We start from the raw sequence: 18,989 nt of genomic DNA on the forward strand, positions 1-18,989 counted from the left end.
CACTTGGGATGTTGGGAGAACACTCGAAAAGCTTGTAAATCACTCCCCTAACGGCTCGTGATTTACAAGTTTTTCTCGTGTTTTCCCAACATCCCGCGTGGTTTACTGCGCCGGTAAACCCATAGAAAGAGTGGTCTATTGCTTAAATAATTTTCATTTGTTTTATTAGTACGGAAAATCAAGCCGGGGAATATCCTAAATGGTTTTCAGGGAAAAGTGAGAACCAGCTGTCCATTTGTTTTGTTTTATCACAATTGTTTTGATATTAAGACATAAAATTGTACTTATTTCAACATTTCTTTCCTTTGAGAGGTTTAGGTTTAGAACGGTTGGTAATGTATGGTCGCTCGATTGCGATGGAAAAATAGGATTTTCCTAACTGGTCTTAGTTCATTTCGAAATAATTGTAATTTGTCATGCATGTTACTAGTTTTTATGTAGCTACATAATTTAGTTTCTTCTTGTATATAATCTCAACTAGTAATGGTAGCTTTACTTGCTAACAAATTCAGAAAGAAGTAGAGTTGCAATTTGTATTAATTGGTTGACACAATCATCATTGTTTTCTGCTACTAATAAAAGCTAGAAATCTCTTTAAACTGAACTGATCGGTCAAAAAAGACCTGAGATGGAGCAAATTCGAGCGGAGTTACGCAACTGTAAAGTTCGCCTGCCACCTAAAAAGCGATATGCTCAGAACATCTTAGAACAACGCAACTCGGAGATCGATAACGTTTTTACGCCGCTCAGAGAAGTTTCAATCGATAGAACTGACTCATGCCTACTACTTAAGCCTACCTTCCTTTTCTCCTTGGGGTATTTTTCCTTTGTGGACAACTTCTTCCAGAGTTCGTGTGACCGGCTCACTGGCAAGGGTACAATGACAGAATCAACTGCAAAACTATGATTTAAACATTGTGTTGAAGTGTCTACCGATTTGAAAACAAATTGACAAAAGAGAGACACTTTCTTCTGATGTTTAGCCAATACAATCCCCTCTGATTATTTTGATTGGCATTTAAGCCCACTCAGTCGTTTCTCAGGGTCTGCTAACTTCTCAGGGTCTGTTTCATTATCCGGTTTCTTCTACAACCAAAGCAGTATTATTTCGAAGCCTTTCTATCTCAAGCATTTCTCTTTTTCCTTTACTTTGCGCTACATAGCTTGCATATAGCAGCATAATATTTGCGACTTTTTTTTAAGCAAAAATAGGACAGTAAAATCGTGTTTTTCTTTTTTGCAGCTGTTCAGTTAAATTGGTTTTGAACTTTCGAGAACTTTCAGGAACTGACTTAATTAAACACATGTTAGAGCTTAGAGTTTAAAGGTAACCAACGCCTTACCCAATGACTGCCCATAGGCGTTGTTTCTGTTTTTAATTAAAATGGTAAAACTAACGGATATTAGACCAAATAAAGAAAAAAAACTAGGAGTTACCACTGTTTTTGATGACAACAGGAAAACTAACGGATATCAGACAAACAAAAAATCATCGATGAACAATATTTCCTTTCAGGGTTCAAAGATCGTAAAAGAACACAAAATGAACCATTGAAACTCCACTAAACTTTCTCAGTGTCGTTCTTCCCCTCTCTCTCGTCGTATTCAAGTTAAGAGCACACAGTTTTCGCGTTCAGAACTCGGTTTTCGAAGTTCAGCTTGAGGGAAAAAATAAAACTCTACCGGTAAAACCAGGAAGGAAAACAGTCTCCATTTTATATTTCATAAACATGGTGTTTTCTTTTATGTTACTAATATCACAAAAATACGTCATTGGCATTGCCAGGTGCAGTGCTGTAAGGGTCCTTTGTTGCTAACTACATGTCGAGTTTTCTACTAACATTAAGACTGTTTTACCGAAATGTTACACAACATAACTAATAAGCGTGCTTGAATTTTTATTAAATACTGGTTATGCAACATTCAAGCTCATTATATTCAGTTTTGTAATCAACATTTGCACACGAATGAAAACAAAATCCGGGTTTTTTTACTGGTCTTCAGCTGTAGTTAGAGAAAATGGAAATGCACGTACGAAAAGCATAATTTCTTAAACAATATTTAATATTGGAACATTACGTTGTGTCGTGTGGAATCGGTGTGAGAATCGGTGTTATAAGACTGACGTTGGATATGAAGCTGCATCTGTGCTCATTTCATTTGAAACTAAATCTTTCTTTTCAAGTAAATAGCTATTTACGCCAGCAAAAGAGATGTACGTGCAAGGATTATTGCTTTAGCGTCAGATTTCACAAACTCCTACGTAGAAAACACGAGATAACTGGAATTAACAGAGACGTGCCTTGTGAGTGTTAATTGTTTTGTGCGTTAGCCTAGGCCTTCCGCCATCAGCCTAAACCTGAATTCATTTCCTGCTGTATCAATTTAGCTTTTTCATTTTTCTTTTTCACGTCCCGTTGCAAATCAATAAATTCTGTAGGAATTAATCTTATTTTTCTTCATTTATAAACTGTTTCGTAATAAAAATTGAAAGAAATGAATAATATTCTCATCGGATGCCACTTTTTTACCACAAATTTTTACTTTATTTCTGGTCCTTGAAACCAAAAAAAAAAACACACACACACACACACACACAAAGTGGAAATTATATGTAGGAGAATCTAAAACAACGTTATAGCTATATCTTGGATAAGGATTCCTGTCGCAGAATCGAGGACGTAGCCCCTTTAAAGTTTTGATTTGCATCGAAGATCGAAGTTAGGTTATGGCTCAAAATATCAACTTTGAAAAATTCCCTAAATTTACCTTTTGCAATTTTTTTTGACCTTCCGTTTGACAAATTCTGTAGGAATTTATCTTTTTTTTTTTTTCATTTATAATCTATTTTGTGATAAAAAGACACAAATGAATAATATTTCTAGTGGATGCTACTGTTTCACTACGAATTTTTACTTAATTTCAGGAGCTTGATTAAAACAAATTGAAGAAATTAGATGTCGGAGAAAGTAAATCTACGTTATAGCCGTATCCAGCGGATTGGGATTCATCTCCTCAATCAATATCTCTGATGAAAAATAATGAACTTGAGCTTTATGATTACGAATACAATGAAAACACAAGAGATAAGCATTCACTTTTTTTACTATGAATCTTTACTTAATTTCTGGTGCTAGAGCAAAACAAAATAGGGGAAATTATATGTAGGAGAATCTAACGTACCGTGTAGCCACATTTTGGATTAGGATTCTTTTCCGTAGAATCTTAGTCCTATTCAATATCTTTGTTTTAAAAAAAAGGTATTAATTTGGGCTTTATGATTACGAACATAGTGAAAAAACACCTAGGAGACGTGTAATATTGTTACAAACAGGTTACGGTCAACTTGTAGTCAAAAACTCTTTCGACGTTTACTTTACGTTTTTTAAACTGCTTACATTTTGTATCAAATCCTCACTGTTTTCGTTTCTTTTCGAAGCCCGCTCCCCATCATCTCATCTTTTATTTATTTTAACTATCTTTTAGGCAAATGTTTTTTGTTTTTTTCCTTTTCTCATAATATCCAGCCAGACTAGCCGAAGAAACATGTTTAATTAGTTTTTTTTTTGTTTCGTTCAAACATAGTTAATAGACGGAAATTTGGTTAAGAAGCCCGGTAAACACCAAAGAAGCAAACAAACAGGCTAAGATTTATGTTGGAAGGTCCTTGACTTTGCACATCTTTGGCTTTCTACTTACTGACTATGCATAAATTACGTAATCGCAATGCTTCTATTGCTTAGTTGTATGAGCAAACATAACCACCTTTTGTATTTTGCCAGGTTTTTTGAAGGTTAAACCTCGAAATAGCCAACAAAAGCATGCAACAAAGAACTTTGCCTGGTTTCATAACCATTCCCTCTATCAACTATGGTTCAACTACATGTAAAACGTGCCAAGAGGAGCTTGTCTTTTAAAACACGTTTCTAATAAGTAACACTTCCGCTGGAAACCGCAGGCTCAGCCATTACTCGGAGTGGAGACTTGAACCGAAAGTGCCATTTGTTCTCCTGACTGACGAATACTGTGTAACTCCTTGTTATTAGATTCATCTGGATCAATTTGCCGTTTTCTTTTCCCTTTTGATTGCGAGACGTCTCCTTGGACACGATTGACGCTAGTGCGGCTATAAAACATGTCAAACCTCCATTTCAGAAGCTTGTGATGAAAAGCTGTCCGTACTTCGCTGTTTCTCAACACATGCAGAAGAAATATGAGCATGCCCTGTTGAAGTAAAGGATGCATCTTATGAGAATCAATATCTTGAGAAGAGCCTGTTAAATGTAAAAAAAAAAAAAAGGCATTATCCTATTTTATTCTATGGTCGAGAAACGCGACGGTTTTAATGCACTTTGCTGTTATAAAGCTTGTTAGTCAATGTATATTTTGAGTCTCTACCTCACTTCTTTGTAAAAATTCGAAAATTAAACAAATAATAATAAAATTAAAGTTCATTTTAAACCTGGCAATTCTATAGAGTAAGGCCATACAGCAAATTGTTCAACTATGAGTACGGCTGCCAAAGCAATAAATAACCGTATACAGACCTGTGTAGAATTAAGAATGGTAAAAATGTATTGAAACACCAGTCCGGCGTCTGTGACTGCCAACAGACCAAACACCCAAGTCAAACCCAGCAGAGGAGTTAAGATGACAAATGACTTGAGACTTTTGCTAAGGCGAGAAACACACAATAAAATAGCAATGGTTTAATTAGGAAAAAGCACGTTTCTTCTTGAGTATGTATTTTGGGGCTTAAAGGAGCTACGTCACGGTTTGTGCATCTTGAAGAGTTTAACCCAAATTTTTCAAGTTCGTCGTTTGTAATCCGTGTTAATCTTCTCCATTCTGAACTATCATTGTTCCTTTATGGTTTATTTTATTTCTTGGGTGTTTATCTATCTTCGTAAACTACTATTTTCAGGTTTTCTTCAATTTAAAGAGAATTTTGTAGATGGCCAAGATACTGCGACTGAGCTCTTGGTTTTGTATAAAAAAAAAAAAAAAAATTCAGAAAGAAAAATGAAACAATAGCAAGACAAGAAACAAACAGTTACGCACTGACTCTTAAGGTAGTGTAAGGCCATACTGCATGAAGAAAATAACATACAAAAGAAACATATTTGGTTTAGTTCCAACTCAAAAACGTTTTCCGATTTGAGGAGAACGTGTCGCGTGTCGTGGGTCAAAACTTACCAACTCTCTAGGGCGAACGAAACTCACTAACAACAACTTGCATTATCGACTCGAACGTGATGAGGTCGTGCATCTTGAACCCGCGGCAAATTTGTTGTGCTAGCTGGCGTCAGGCAAATAATTTTTTCGCAGTTTTTTTTTTTTTTTTTTTCTATTTTTGAGTTGGGATGTAGAACAAAACATTTAATTTGGGCCCAAGAGAAACGGGTGACTCGACCTCAACATTGAGGGCCTCGGGGGAAAATGAGCCTTTTCCGAAGCAACGAAGGAAAACAAAATAAATAGCAATAGAGTTATCGATTGTTGGACAAAAAAAACATCAGTTCCGATAACAAAGATTGAGTGAAATACACAACTTACTTGAAAGTTTTCATTTTAGACGGGTTGGGCTCGTGCAGATTTCTGATTTCTCGTAGAACAGCCATTAGTATCACAAAATTGATCTAAAGATAAAAAAGGAAAATGGGTTTATAAAAATTACCGGTCGCTTATTAATCAATCAGTTGGTCAGCCAGTCAGTATATGTAATTCAGACAGTCAGTCAGTCAGACAGAAGAATCACAGTCAGACACTACGTCAGCCAGGCACTCAATCAGGCAGTCAAGTAGTCAAACAGTCAGGCAGTCAGGAAGTCAGTCATTCTGTCTGTGTCTGTCTTTGTCTGTCTGTCTGTCTACCTGTCTGTATTTGTCTGTCTGTCTTTCTGTCTATCTGTCTTTGTCTGTCTTCCTGTCTTTCTGTCTGTGTCTGCTTGTCTTTGTCTGTCTGTCCGTCAGTCAGTCAGTCAGTCACTTACTCAGTCCCTTAGTCAATCATCATCAATCCATCAGTATTTGAAGCAGTTATGTAATCATTTTAACCTTATCCAGACCTGTCGGTGTTCGTGCTAATTGCCCGTTTATAGCAATTTTAGCATTTAAGTAAAAGCTGACAAACGTGGCTGAAATTAATCTGGGAAGCAATTTGCTATGCGGGAACTGAAGCTTCTATATTGACCCAGTTTTGACTGAATTCGGAGAGTCCTGTTTTTATTCGAAAATTTAACTTTCATATGATATTTGTTTTTATCAGTTGGTCGGTGAATAGAACGTGCGTGCAAACTGGTTTTTCGCTTTGGCATGGGAGCGAGTTTAAGGATGACGTTGCTCGCAGGCTATAAGTGGAACTTACCAGTGTGACAAGTAGTACAGGGGCGATGAATGCCCAGCTTAAATGCTTATAGAATGACAACCAGCAGCTGTGAAATGAATCACATAAGTGTGTGGCAGTTATTCATAGATATTGTACTATAACAAGGATTCCTAGTGTGGATTGCTACTACGCTATTCACCGGATAAATCACTATCCAGTGGATAGCATAGTTTGTTTTTTCGCCGGGGTTTTATTATACACTTAATCACTGACCCCGAGGGAAACAGGTTTGTTTTCTCAGATTTAGCCATTGGCACATAACCGTAAATGAGCCAATAAGAGCGCGCGTTAGATTCCGCTAAACTCTATAGTACAACAGCAATTATTATGCATTATAGTCACCATCTGTCTTCTCATTGGCTAAAAGCCTACAGTTAATTCTGGGAAACAGCGCAACCTACAGATTATTCACTAATCTGCTAGCAGATTAGTGAATAATCCGTAGGTTGCGCGCGCAATGCATGATTGCCAAGAACAATGTCAAGTTCACGTAGAACATGGCTTGTCGAAAATAAACTGTGTTCGGTGCGATAATGTGTTTGTTGTTATTTTCTTTAACACAATGTATACTAAAACAATTATAAGGTTCGGTTTTTGTGATATCCGAAATAATCAAGGCCCCGGTTAGTGTTATCAGCCTCAGACTTCGGCTTCGGCTGATAACACTTACCTCGACCTTGATTGGTCCGGATATCACAAAAACTTCATCCAATAATCGTTTATTATCCACTGGATAACGATTTATCCTGATAGCGTAATCCACCCTTTGAATGACTGAGCCCTGATGACCACGTCTCTGACGAATCTGCGACGGTCGTTGAAACAATCTTCGGAACTTTAACTAATGCGCTTCAACAATGCTCCGTGTACTTACAAGTTTTCGTTTGTGTAATTCTGTAACCCTTCGTCACTGTCAGCACCGATGACAAGAGAAATTACAACTGGTATAACAGGATAACCTATCGACAGATATGAGGTATCGCTTGTAAGTTACAACTGAAAAAGGATTAGTTCTTCTAACAAACGGATTGAGCAAAGACCAGGAAAGCTCTCTTAAAACAAAAGGGGATTTTAGTAATTTGATGCAGTTTAACTGGATCAGACTCAAGACTGTCATGCAACTTTTGGAGAAATTTCAAACAGTACTGTTATCGCCAGGTTCTATTGAATGGGTGGAAATCTGTTTATATTTGTGTTTTCACATTCCGTTGATCCAGAAACACTGTCACGAGAGTCCGAGTTGTCAAAATAGCTACGCAGTTCTTTTTTTTCTTTTTACCACTATCGTAACGAGATTTCGCGTCAAATAGTATCGAGTTGTCAAATCGTTGACAACGTAACGACAAAGGCCTGGGTCACCCGAGCGACATAAGGACATAAGGACACAAAAGGATAACTTACCCCATGCAAATAAATACAAGTATCGCACGTTCACAGTACTAAAGACCTCAACGATCATGACATACAGGAAGACTCCTTCCAGTAACATCCAACCAAACGACGCCAGATACAAGTAATGAAGCAACACAGCAACTAAGACGCACACAGACTGAAGAGAAAAGAGGTTAAGATTACCAAGTTTTTCTAAAGATAGACTTCCGAGGAAGATCCAAAGATGTTTCGATCGCACACCAACAAATTTAAGCGCAGTTAAACTGATATCAAAAATGAGGTCACGTGTGTTGATAAAAATGATACCGTCATATGTCAGATAGCATTTTTATACCATTCGGTATACGATGCAACTAAACTTTGTGTAATAAAAGAAGCCTAGAAATGCTAACGCGTTACGCCAAGAGGGCATAATAAGCTAATTGCACTTCTGGCGTCCCATAAGAATCTGACTAGTATTCAGTTTATCCCATGATAGCCGTAATGAACCCGGTTGGGGGAGCTTCCCATGTGAAAATATATATCAGGAATACTCCTCGAAAAAATTGAATTAATATAAACCCCTAAAAAAGACCCATTTTGGTGTTGTTCGAGGTTTGTGCGACTTCTAATAGATGCTAGTTTAAACCAGACAGACATCACTTTATAATTGTTTTCTTTGATTGTAAAGATACATTGAACCTCCTATTGTACTAATTTAGCCTTATAAAATGTACAAAACGAAGTATCCTACTTTGAAAAAAAATACAGATAAAAGGGTTGATTCCATTTAACCTATTCATGACGTCAAAGTGGTTTTCAAAATGTTGGATTTCTTGCTAAAAATTCACACCTTGTTATTCGTAGCGTCGATTCCTGAAAGAAACACAACTTGAGCCAGAAACAAAGCTATAGCAAGGTTAATGCGAATCTGAATTCCTTCTGCTTTGAATTTCCTGCAAAAAGAAAATAATACAAATAAAAAAGCTATTTTCAGTACACATAATGCCTTTTATTAGAAAAAAAAAGATTATCAAAACTTCTCATTTCAGAAATATATTAAGTAATAATGTATTTTATCAATGGGTGCAAGTTTTCCTCCTTTTATTGAGCAATAAAGTAACGCGCGACATGCAAATAATTGCCTACAATTAATAGCTCTTTGATGCGTAATGCCTTATAAATGTGTTTAGCTGCAACTAATATTCTGCTCGTGCGTAATTGTAACCACGCTCTTGTGTGGAAAATGGCAGATCGCTTACCTGGGTAGTCAGAGAGTGATTCAAATATAGAAACAAACTTTGTTATTGAACTCGGTTATCGCCAAATATCGCGATTTGTCAATGGCTCACAGATCAATAGAACATTCACAGTTGCCTGATCAGTGACCGGGCCTTTGAATGGTACCGAGGCTGGAGGTGACCTTGTTTTGATTACGACGTCACTGTTTTTGTTGTGTAAATCAAGTTGTTCTTATGCTAACTAGCCGGCAATTAAATGAGAAAAGCAGATTGGTTTGTATCAAAGCAAGGTCACCTCCAGCCTCGCTTGCATTCATAGGCCAGGTAACTAAGCACACAACTGTAAAATGGCCTATTACTTGCCGACAAGTTTAGTACAATTTTGGAATGGAAGTACTCACATAAATATAACATATATAAAGACAGTCAGAACTTCTCCAGCAAGAGATAAGGCACATCCAATGTAGGTAATAACTAGTAACGTTATTTTGTGTTTAGGTGGGATATCCTGAAAGAATAGAACAACAACAGAATAAAAGATCAAAATCAAAAAAAAAAAAAAAAAAGAACGAGAAAGGAAGGAGTACGTAAATATCCTGCCGGTTTGGTGCAAAAATCACATACAACTTCTATTTTATGAGCAGCTAGTGTTAGCTAATATCTATGGAGATGATGTATCTCTATTAAACTTCTAAAACTACTAATATTATGTGTGTGGTCAGAATTCCACTGCACGGAGAGAAATTGTGATTGTCCAACCGTGTCGACAGAAAAGCTATATTATGCATTGTCGCTATTTGGAGAACTAAGGCTATATTTCAATTCATAGAGGTGACAAATTAAAGAGTAGGACAGTTATACCTCTCCTTGTGTGTCGCTTATGATCATTAGACAAGAAGCTATCTTCGATTTGTAAAATGAGCCGTATAATCTGTGCAATTAGGCTCAAAGTTCATCCCAAGTGCGAGGTCGAGGCTGAATGTATTTTACATGAAGTAAAATAAGGAGGCTACCCAACAAACGTTCCTTAACCGATCATTTCATTTTTCTGTTATTTCTTTCTCTCTTTTTGTTTGCTCTTTTTGTTCTTTTTGTTTGTTTTGTTTTGTACTTTGAGATCATGTTCTTAATGCCGGCCATCTAAGAACCAACACCTGGAATCAAGGTAGAAACTAGCTTATTCATGCATTGAGTGACCCCTACCTCTACATCTTTGAATTGCATTAAGACAGCAAAATTGGTGAGATGATTGCAGCCGCAGATTGTTGTCTCAGGTGATGAATTGTCCAACACCTCGCACCCATCACTTGACCACGAGCCATTCAAGGTCCTTAAATAAAGTATCAGCGCAATGTTACGTTAAATAAATTAGCAGTTTTCAGTGGAAACTGGTGGCTTCAGAAGCGACCTTTGGTTCCGGTAGCATAAGATCTAGATGACTACACCCGCAAACTAGGGTTATTCCCCCAGCATTTTGTTACTGAGCTTTGTTAATCCCTAGGAGAGTGGTACTGTGGGAGTGAATCTAACTGCGTGACGTGGTATGGGAAATCGAATATTTCGAAACGTAATGAATGCTAAATTACGATTGAAGGGGAAGAGGAATATCTTACATATCAAAACACAAGCAAACATAACCGCACTTGAAATCTTCCTTTCGGAAGACACAGTTTCTTTTAGTGATTATTTGATGGGTTTTGGGCCTTGGGAAGTGAGCATTTTCAACTCGAAAGTTAGCGTAATGAATGCTTAATTACGATTGAAGGACAAGAGGAATACTTATCAAAACACAAGCAAGCAAAGCTTAAGAAACAAGCAGACGAAACCTTACTCGAAATCTTCTTTCCAAAAGACACATTTTCTTTCATGGATTCTTTGACTGGATTCGGGCTAAAAAGAAATAATAAAAAAAAGACATGCATGTACTGCCATTCAGCAGCCCAGTCATCGCACAAATATAAACAAAATGCTACCTTTAGCTATTCTAAGTTACTTTCACATCTTTGGTTTTCGTTATGATGGCGAATCCAGCAAATTATCTGGGACTGTTCATGTTATATTTCTTGACGAAGACCAATTCTACGGCCTTAATGGAAACAATTTTGGATGTACTATACACCATAATGAAGTTCTTCTTGAAACTTAACGCTGTCTGTTGGTGATTCAAACATATCTCAGATTCATTATCAAGCAAGCTGTCCTACATAAAACGAGGTGAGGGAGACCGAGTGCAGAGAAAAGAAATGATTGAACATCGTTAGTAAGCGACTGCGAGAGTAAGCAATATGTCTCGTCCCAACTTCTTCTGGTCGGAATTGTCTTGTCTAAAAATTTCTGCCTCATTTGAAGAGATAAGAGAATTACATTCTAAGCAGAGAGCTATAGCATCTCACCTTGTTGTGACTGAAGTAGATGATGACCTTATTTGGAATAATCTCCTTATTGGGGGGCTTAAGTACAACTCCAACAACATCAGAATAGAGTAGGAAACTGAATTAAAAGAGAAACGATTAATTGTATTATTATATATCTCAGTTAGTACGCGCGCCGTAATTGGTCAATTTAGCGGGCGATATTCGACTGTACGGCCCGCTAAAACTTAAAACTGTTTTTGTTGCCAAAATGTTTCGTGTTTTATCGCCAAGTTTTCTCAACCTTTATAGCAAGTAAAAGTTTACAACTCTCTTTAACTTCTAAAATTGTGTAGTGAGACCTGCTAACGACTTAAGAGTCACTTAACAAAGATTTCAAATTGATTCGTTTTAATTTTGACTTGCGTCAGAAATTTTAAGCCGTTCCGCGAGAATAGAGATCGTTCCCGAACCCGGCCGAAACAATAGAGATATAATTAATATCTATTTTACAAAGCTCGTCTTCTCGGTCCGTTCTGAAAGTTACGGATCCTCGTTTTTCCTCTTCTATTTATGCCCCACGCGCTTTGCGCTTAAGCCATCATGAATCGATAGGGAAAAACTCGGTCCGTAACTTACAGTGTGGCCCTTGAACTCGATTAGTAAGAGGTACATATTTGTTTAGAGAGGAAGTTACATCAGCCCTAGCTGATTCGCATGCAGGTCCTCTATCTTGGTCGAATTGGAATTTGGAAATGTTGTTTTTTGTTGAGGGACGAGACCGGAGAACCCGGAGAAAAACCCTCGGAGCAAGGCAAGAACCAGCAACAAACTCAAGCCACATATGACACAGGCAGGCGAGGGCTCTCACCACTGCGCCATCCCTACCCTTCAAGAAATCAAGATGAAGGTCAATTGTACGTGTACTTACTCTCTGGTGTTCGTCAGTTTGAATTCTTGATCACCTGTGGTGCGATGTAACAAAACAGCGACAACCCTCTCTAAAAGCCGGAGGAATATAAGAAAAATAAATCCAAAATTTCGATATAGTGAGCTGAGTTACATGTTCTGTTTAACAATTATTCACCGAAGTGCAGGTGAATAGCGGTGGATATTTACCGATCCACGAAGCGGCGAGTTAAATATCCACCGCTTTATACCGCATTGCTTCATTTCTGACCTGATAAACCTTCAAAAGTCAAAATTTCCAAACTGATTCGCGCCATGTTGCTCAGAGGTGAATAATACACTGCTAATAACCTCCGAGTTAACCAATTAGAACGCGTGAAAAGCACTTTTATACAAGCTATTACCTTTTTGCCCCAAGTGCTCCCCTCCCAATCAGTGTTAAAGCTACGGCAAAACTTGGTAAAAATTTGCGAATAGCACGTCCAGCATTTTTTCCTTTGAAGTCCGCAATGCGGGATAACAAAGTGACAACAGTCACACATAATACGTCACAGCTTCCAAATAGACGTCATTTTTGGATTTCTGACTCAAATCTGACTCAAAATTAGAAAAAAAAAAAATGTTTATAGCGTTCTCTTTCTCAGAGGTCGCGCTCCTTTTGGTCAGCACCAAGAATCGCGACCTCTGAGCTGGTCCAACACCGGAAGTCCGCGATTCACGGACTTTCCGCCAACTCTGACAAAGCTGATTGACTGAGAATACGAAACGAAAACTCTGTGCATGCTCAGGAAATCGGGTTCGGCCAGAGGTCGTAATTTCTGGCGCTGACCAAAAAGAGCGCGGCCTCTGGGGACTAGAATGCGTTAATAGCGACCCCAAAAATGTAAATTTGATTTGTAATTCAAAACAGAAGAAAAAAAAAAAAAACCAGAATTTTCAAAACTTGCTTCAAGACATTGCTTTCACGGAAATGGCCCGCTCCGGTCTAAAGAGAATTAATTATCAGACTAATTAGTTAGGGAATTAATGCAATAATGAATGCTACCTACCTGTATTATTGAACACTTGGGATGCAATTGTGACTTTAACCTCTTTGTTTTCTTCATTGTTGGCACTTGTGTTAAAACTGATCTCCACATCTTTGTAATATCCTCTGGGCACTTTTGTTACTTTTGTTTCTGCAGTAATTAAATTCATTAAGAAAATACTGAGGACCTTTAAGGCCACAATTTATTATGAAAAATTTATTGAGCCGGTGGTTAGCTTATGCAAATATAACAATGTTCAGTTGACCTGAACCTATTTAAAACCTCTAGTTAGATTCGTTCTTGTCAATATGCACCTATTTTGTTATTAGGGCTAGAGGTGTGCTGAAATGAGAGTCATCTCCCGCCTTTAGTTTAATCTCCCGGCGAATAGATTGAGGGCTGGAGATGGCTGACACTTGGCTAGGGGCATTGTTTGTGTTGTGTTTGGCTAATCATTAAGAACATTGTAAACGCTGCAGATTGCCCCATAGTGTTGGCTACAAACTGCATTTTTTTCGGTCACAATCACGTCTCTAATAGAATTAATTCTAATGTGAAATGTGATGCTCTGTGGCTTCACAACTTATCCTAGCATCGCTGTTTAGAAAACAGAAAGCACAGCGCGTTTCCAAGCGCGGCAAGCCTATAACTCCACAAGCGCTAGCACCGCTGTTAACTTAGGAGGTACCCCTGGGAATGAGACGGACGAGACCCAATCAAGACACACTTTCAAACTGATTACCTATGTTTGATTGACAGTTGACAGTGGGTAATTCTGATCTGATCTTCGCTCGAAGGGTAAGTGTAACGATAGAGAGTTAATGCTCACTTACCCATGCCGGATGCTGTGTCTACCCTGTAGGTGTGGTTGCCTGCTTGACAGTAGGTCTGGCAGCATTTTAAGATAGCCTCCTCGACTTGGCAGCTTCCATATGACGTTCCGTTAGACCGTTTGCAAGACCATGGCTGCGGCAATTCCTTTTAAATACGATCAATCGATCGAACAATTCAAACAGGGACAACCATTGAATGAAGAAATATCTCTCATGACCTCTCATTAGTTGATCATTTAAAAGGCTGTTGAAATTCTATACAGTGAACATAGCTATTATCAACCTCAGCTGTGTGTTTTGACGGTTACAAACGCATTAGAGAAATTAACAGCAACAGCAAAAAGTAACTTGCATGTGAAGTATCAGTGTAAGGGGTTCTAGAAATATCAACAAGCTTGAGGCCCCCTTCAGAAGGGAATCGGTTGGGGAGAGGTTGGTGGGAGGCGCTGGTAGGTAGGCCCGCATATCCCGTATACCGTTATTTTATATATCAAAATAACAATTTTACCCCAAGCAACCATTTTAGGATTAAAATGTCGTACCACCCCCTCCCCTCCCCCGCCCCCTCCAGCCTGCTAATCATTGCTTTCCAATTCAAGGGAAAACGAAAGCAAATTTAGAATGATTTTCATAAATCAATTAATGACGTATTTACCTGCTTTGTTGAATCGACGAGTTTTGAGCATTTTGAAAGCTGTAAGGAAATACGAAAGAAACATTTGTCTTTGTCATTAATTGGTGACATTCTTGTGTCCGTATAACAGTAGCGAGATCTAGTTTGACTGGCTACGCTGCTTTGAATGAATAATGTTTTCAATAAACATGGTTATGATCCGAATATTATCCGCTATTGACTCTTTATACATAGTGGTACACAGTACATAATGATAAATACGCGTTCTTCTTGCACGCAAATGCAATAATGATTGGGCACTGGCCCTCCCAAACACGCAGACGTGTTCTCTATTTCCGTAAGAATGTGACCAACATTGGCATCGTAATTGCTACACGAATTACTCTTGAACAGCTTTTTATGGTTCATATATTTAAAGTATTGCTTATGTAATATGGTGGAGATAAACATGCATGTTGGATCAGTTTGGTTATCAAAAGAAGTAACTTGACATTCGGTAGACATCTTGACACCACATCTTGACATACATCTTGACTTTCTAAATTTTCTCTCGATTACCTCGTATTCGATGCATCCATCCGAATATTCCAGAGGCCGGTTTGAACTTGAATTATCTGCAATGGGAAATAACATAAAAACAATTTATGTAGCACTAGGACAAAAAAACGTGTAGATGGGAACAATTTTTTTTTTCCGTTAAGGTGACTGACAACAGCTACAGTCCGGCACTTTTCATGACTTCTACTTCCATTGATCGATACTACATTATTTTGTCAGTTGACACTACTATGGTGGCATGATAAGAATCTTCACAGAGTTATTTGAAAAGGTTTTTAAAGTTATTTAATTCAAAAAGGCTCTAAATTCTTCGAATAATTAGATAAGATACAACTTTTCGGAACCACCCAAATTTTCAAAACTCTAACCCCTTTTTTATCAAACTTTATATAAGTTTGAAAAAAAAGCGGGTATGTTTTCTATCCTGGCCTAATATGGTAAATAGTTTCTGATGATATAACTACATGAGATTGTCTGCTTATCATCATCATCGTCCGGGTATGAGTGTAAAACTCCTTGAAGGCTGTCGCAGTCTTTTGACAATAGTTTCATCGCAGATCTGTTTATCACATAGCAGCGATCCACTGGCTGAGTCCTGTCTAGCAGTTCCTCTGTAACGTTAGCTGTGTTGTTGGCGAGATGCCCCCACTGGTACACGCCCATACTGTTGAGTTTGAGCGCAGTCCAGTATCCATAATTGAGCTTCATGCGAGTCTCTGCCTGGGCCTCACAAAGTTCTTCAATGCTCGTAATTCTGGCCAATAGCACACCGCCATCTTTTCCCGTTAATGTCTTTGCAGCCGAGGTCCAACTCGTTAGGTCATCGACTGACTCGTAGCCTGAAAAAGCAACTGAGAATATCCAGGAACTTGAACGATCGCAAAAACAGATTAGACGATATCGTTCTAAAATCTATCTCCGGATGAGTACTTTGATCGTATAAGAACGGTGCTACTCCTACTAATGTATATTAATATGTAAATTAGTTTTCTAGTCTTCCAAATTGCGCTAGCAAATTGAATACACGATTTAGTTCAGAAATTTATTCTAATAAGACGAAGCTTATGGCATGCGCATTTGGAGATTCTATTTTGAAAGATCTGGCTAAGACCTCAACAATCAAATGCTAATTTAGAGACAATGAAATTAGTTCCAAAGGTATAGCTGATCAGCGGTAATTTATGCAAGGACCTTGCCTATCGCTGTTACTGAAATGAGAGGAAGTTATGATGTCATAACATGGGGACATTTGCATGTTTATCACACCAAATATAAATTAAATTTTAGCGTTTGCTGCGGAGATGTTTACTCTGAAGGCAAAAAAAATTGCACTTTAACCTCTTTATATCTGATTCAAGCTGAAATTGCAAACCCATTTGACCCTGCATGAGAAAATTAAACCATAAACATGGCTATATTTTGATTAGTTCGTGCCGACATCCTGTTTGAAGAACAGCATATCATTTTCGACGAAAGCGGAAAATTTTAATTTTCACTTCATATCTATTGCCCTTGACGTTTCCGCTGTGTTCTTCAGATTTTCTTGAAACAGCTAAATGTGGTATACGAAGTTTAAAATTAGCTTTTGTCTTGACTTAAAAATACATATGCAAGTCCTAAGTTAATGCCGTGTGATTTTTGTTGAGTCAAATAAGATGAAGGCGAGATATTTTAAGGAAATTGGAAATTTCAGTTAAATATCTCGTACATGACGTAAGATGTGAAATCGTTGGAGTGTTGTTGAAACTTCTCTAAAACCTTAAGATAAATGGCTTTTCTGAGGAAATTTATCGACGGCCGTATAATTTAAAATAAAACGGACGATGTTTTGAAAACACTTGATGTATATTAAATAGCTTAGACAAATATTAACGCTTTAGGGATTTTCTCCAAAATAAAATACTCCTTTTAAATATGACTTAAAACGAGTGGTGAATCTTAAGCATTGATGTTAGATAGAGCTTTTTGATCACCACAGACCAACGACATTATGATGTTAAAAACACGCGCAGAGATACTCAATAATTAATTGGATAGAGTTATTATTTTTTTCTGTTTGTCTTTAAGCTTTCACTTTCGGCTGAAACATCACTTCTCTTCCAATCACACTCACAACAGCTCTTCCATAATTCCTGTTGCATGTCAGAAAAAAGCGAATTCTCAAACTTACCGTCAACGAAGTACAAGAGAGCCAGCAACGCTTGCCAACACAGCACACCATTCCCGCTTAGAATCATTTTCGATCTGTCGGCTCCGCCAAAGAGGAAACTTTGATAGAACTTATGCATAAATTGAATCTGCTTGTCAAACATCCATTAAGGTAACTGGAACAGCCGTTGTTGAAGTTTTTAAGCTTTGATCGCGCTTTCAGTTTCAATTCGCGTTCGTGCATAGCAAGCAGGTTTCCGCAAATAATGATTCCCTATCGTTAGTCCTCTCACGAGTGTTACTTCAAAAATTATGCCCAATCTTACTTGAATTGACTGCCTCTTTCATTTTTGTGGTGTCTAGAACTAATTTATGCGCATTTATTATAACATTCGATTTTTATTCCAACTTTTATGCTGATTTTATATAACAAAAACTAAAAGATGGCAATCGATAAGAAAACTAAGGAACACGATAAGTTATTTCATGGTAGTTATTTCATGACGCTTGCCTGCCCGCTTGTTTTGATCATTACCCATGCACAAGTCCACCAATTACCGCTGTTTTTTTTTTTCCGCTCCGTTAAATTACCTAGCATCTAATCCTTATAAAGGAAAAAAAAATAACAGACATTTGAGTCGTAAGGCTTCTCGATTTTTGGATAAGAATACCTGAAACCTCTAATCCAGTAAGTCGGCGGCTTTTGATTGATGGCTTAGAGTGTTCGTGTAGTGATGATACCGGAGGCAAAATTCCGTGTTTCGCGATCTTCTTTGCCCTGTCGCGGTTTCCTGGGCAGCCTATTAATTTTACAAGGATAATTCAAAATTTGGTCAGAGTTGCAAGGAGTCACGAATCCCAAATGCTCGTTTAGAAACATTTTCTGTGATCTAGTAAAATAGTCAAATGGATGCTTTCTACCCATAATGTTAATTTCATCCTTAAAAACTCTGTTTTAGTACTATTTGACGACATATCGTACGTCGCACTATCAAAATATAGCATTTCCACGTAATTATCTGAAAATAGCTACCGTCGCCGCCAATAAATTGAACCACTGAATGAACCAGTAAATGGCTTTCATCTGAATATTATTTTCTCTAAAATGAGCTATTCAGAAAGCACACTTTCGCACAGAAGGTTCCATCATTAAGTCGCTGCGTGCAAAATTTGGAATTTGTTTTCGGTTTCAGACAGGTGTTTCGTGTTCACTGCTTAAGAGCTTTTATCCTTTGACAACTCTGCATTTACATTTTAATTTGTTCTATTTATAGGTGACTGTATTATTCATGAGATGGCCAATACAGCATGTCATTTATGATACAACGACTTGCTGGCAGCTTTTGCTAGCTGTTTGCTGACGGAAATTTGTCAGAAAACTCGGCACAAATTTGCATCTTGAGAAAAGAAGCGTCAATTGTTTAAAAAGTTAGTTTGCGTTTCGTTTCAAATTTCCCAATTTTCGCCTTCCTTGCTCCTTCATCGCCTGCCATCGATTTAAATGTAATTACTTTTTGTCGTACCTCCCA

At 37.8% G+C, this 18,989-nt stretch overlaps 1 protein-coding gene across 2 annotated transcripts; it reads right to left on the reverse strand.

The window, feature by feature from the left end:
* Positions 1-3,087: 3,087 nt before the first annotated feature.
* LOC149105685 (adhesion G protein-coupled receptor L3-like) lies at positions 3,088-18,396 on the reverse strand. Of its 2 annotated transcripts, none has more exons than XM_089270492.1 (18): positions 17,483-18,396; positions 15,777-16,151; positions 15,313-15,368; positions 14,776-14,814; positions 14,121-14,265; positions 13,309-13,437; positions 12,282-12,351; positions 11,393-11,489; positions 10,831-10,889; positions 10,203-10,329; positions 9,401-9,507; positions 8,612-8,714; positions 7,789-7,936; positions 7,262-7,346; positions 6,367-6,433; positions 5,557-5,639; positions 4,548-4,674; positions 3,088-4,224 (listed from the first exon to the last, which is right to left on the reverse strand). In XM_089270492.1, the coding sequence occupies exons 1-18, from the start codon at positions 17,622-17,624 to the stop codon at positions 3,961-3,963; spliced, it is 2,223 nt and encodes a 740-aa protein (XP_089126618.1). In that variant the 5' UTR covers positions 17,625-18,396; the 3' UTR covers positions 3,088-3,960. The 2 variants fall into 2 exon arrangements, with proteins under 2 accessions (XP_089126618.1, XP_089126617.1); XM_089270491.1 differs by having other exon boundaries at positions 15,777-16,163; positions 17,483-18,395.
* Between the last annotated feature and the right edge of the window lie 593 nt (positions 18,397-18,989).

Source organism: Orbicella faveolata, unplaced genomic scaffold, assembly GCF_042242905.1.
Source record: "Orbicella faveolata isolate gen_17 unplaced genomic scaffold, um_ofav_v1 contig_34, whole genome shotgun sequence".
Taxonomy (NCBI): Eukaryota; Metazoa; Cnidaria; class Anthozoa; order Scleractinia; family Merulinidae; genus Orbicella; species Orbicella faveolata.

Bases quoted from the DNA above. Each gene is read 5' to 3' on its own strand.
- LOC149105685 (XM_089270491.1), bottom strand. From the start codon at position 17,624: ATGTTTGACAAGCAGATTCAATTTATGCATAAGTTCTATCAAAGTTTC. The intron at 8,715-9,400 runs GTGAGTACTTCC...TTCTTTTTGCAG, and splicing joins TTTATATATGTTATATTTAT to GAAATTCAAAGCAGAAGGAA. The intron at 6,434-7,261 runs GTAAGTACACGG...TTCATTTCACAG, and splicing joins AATTACACAAACGAAAACTT to CTGCTGGTTGTCATTCTATA.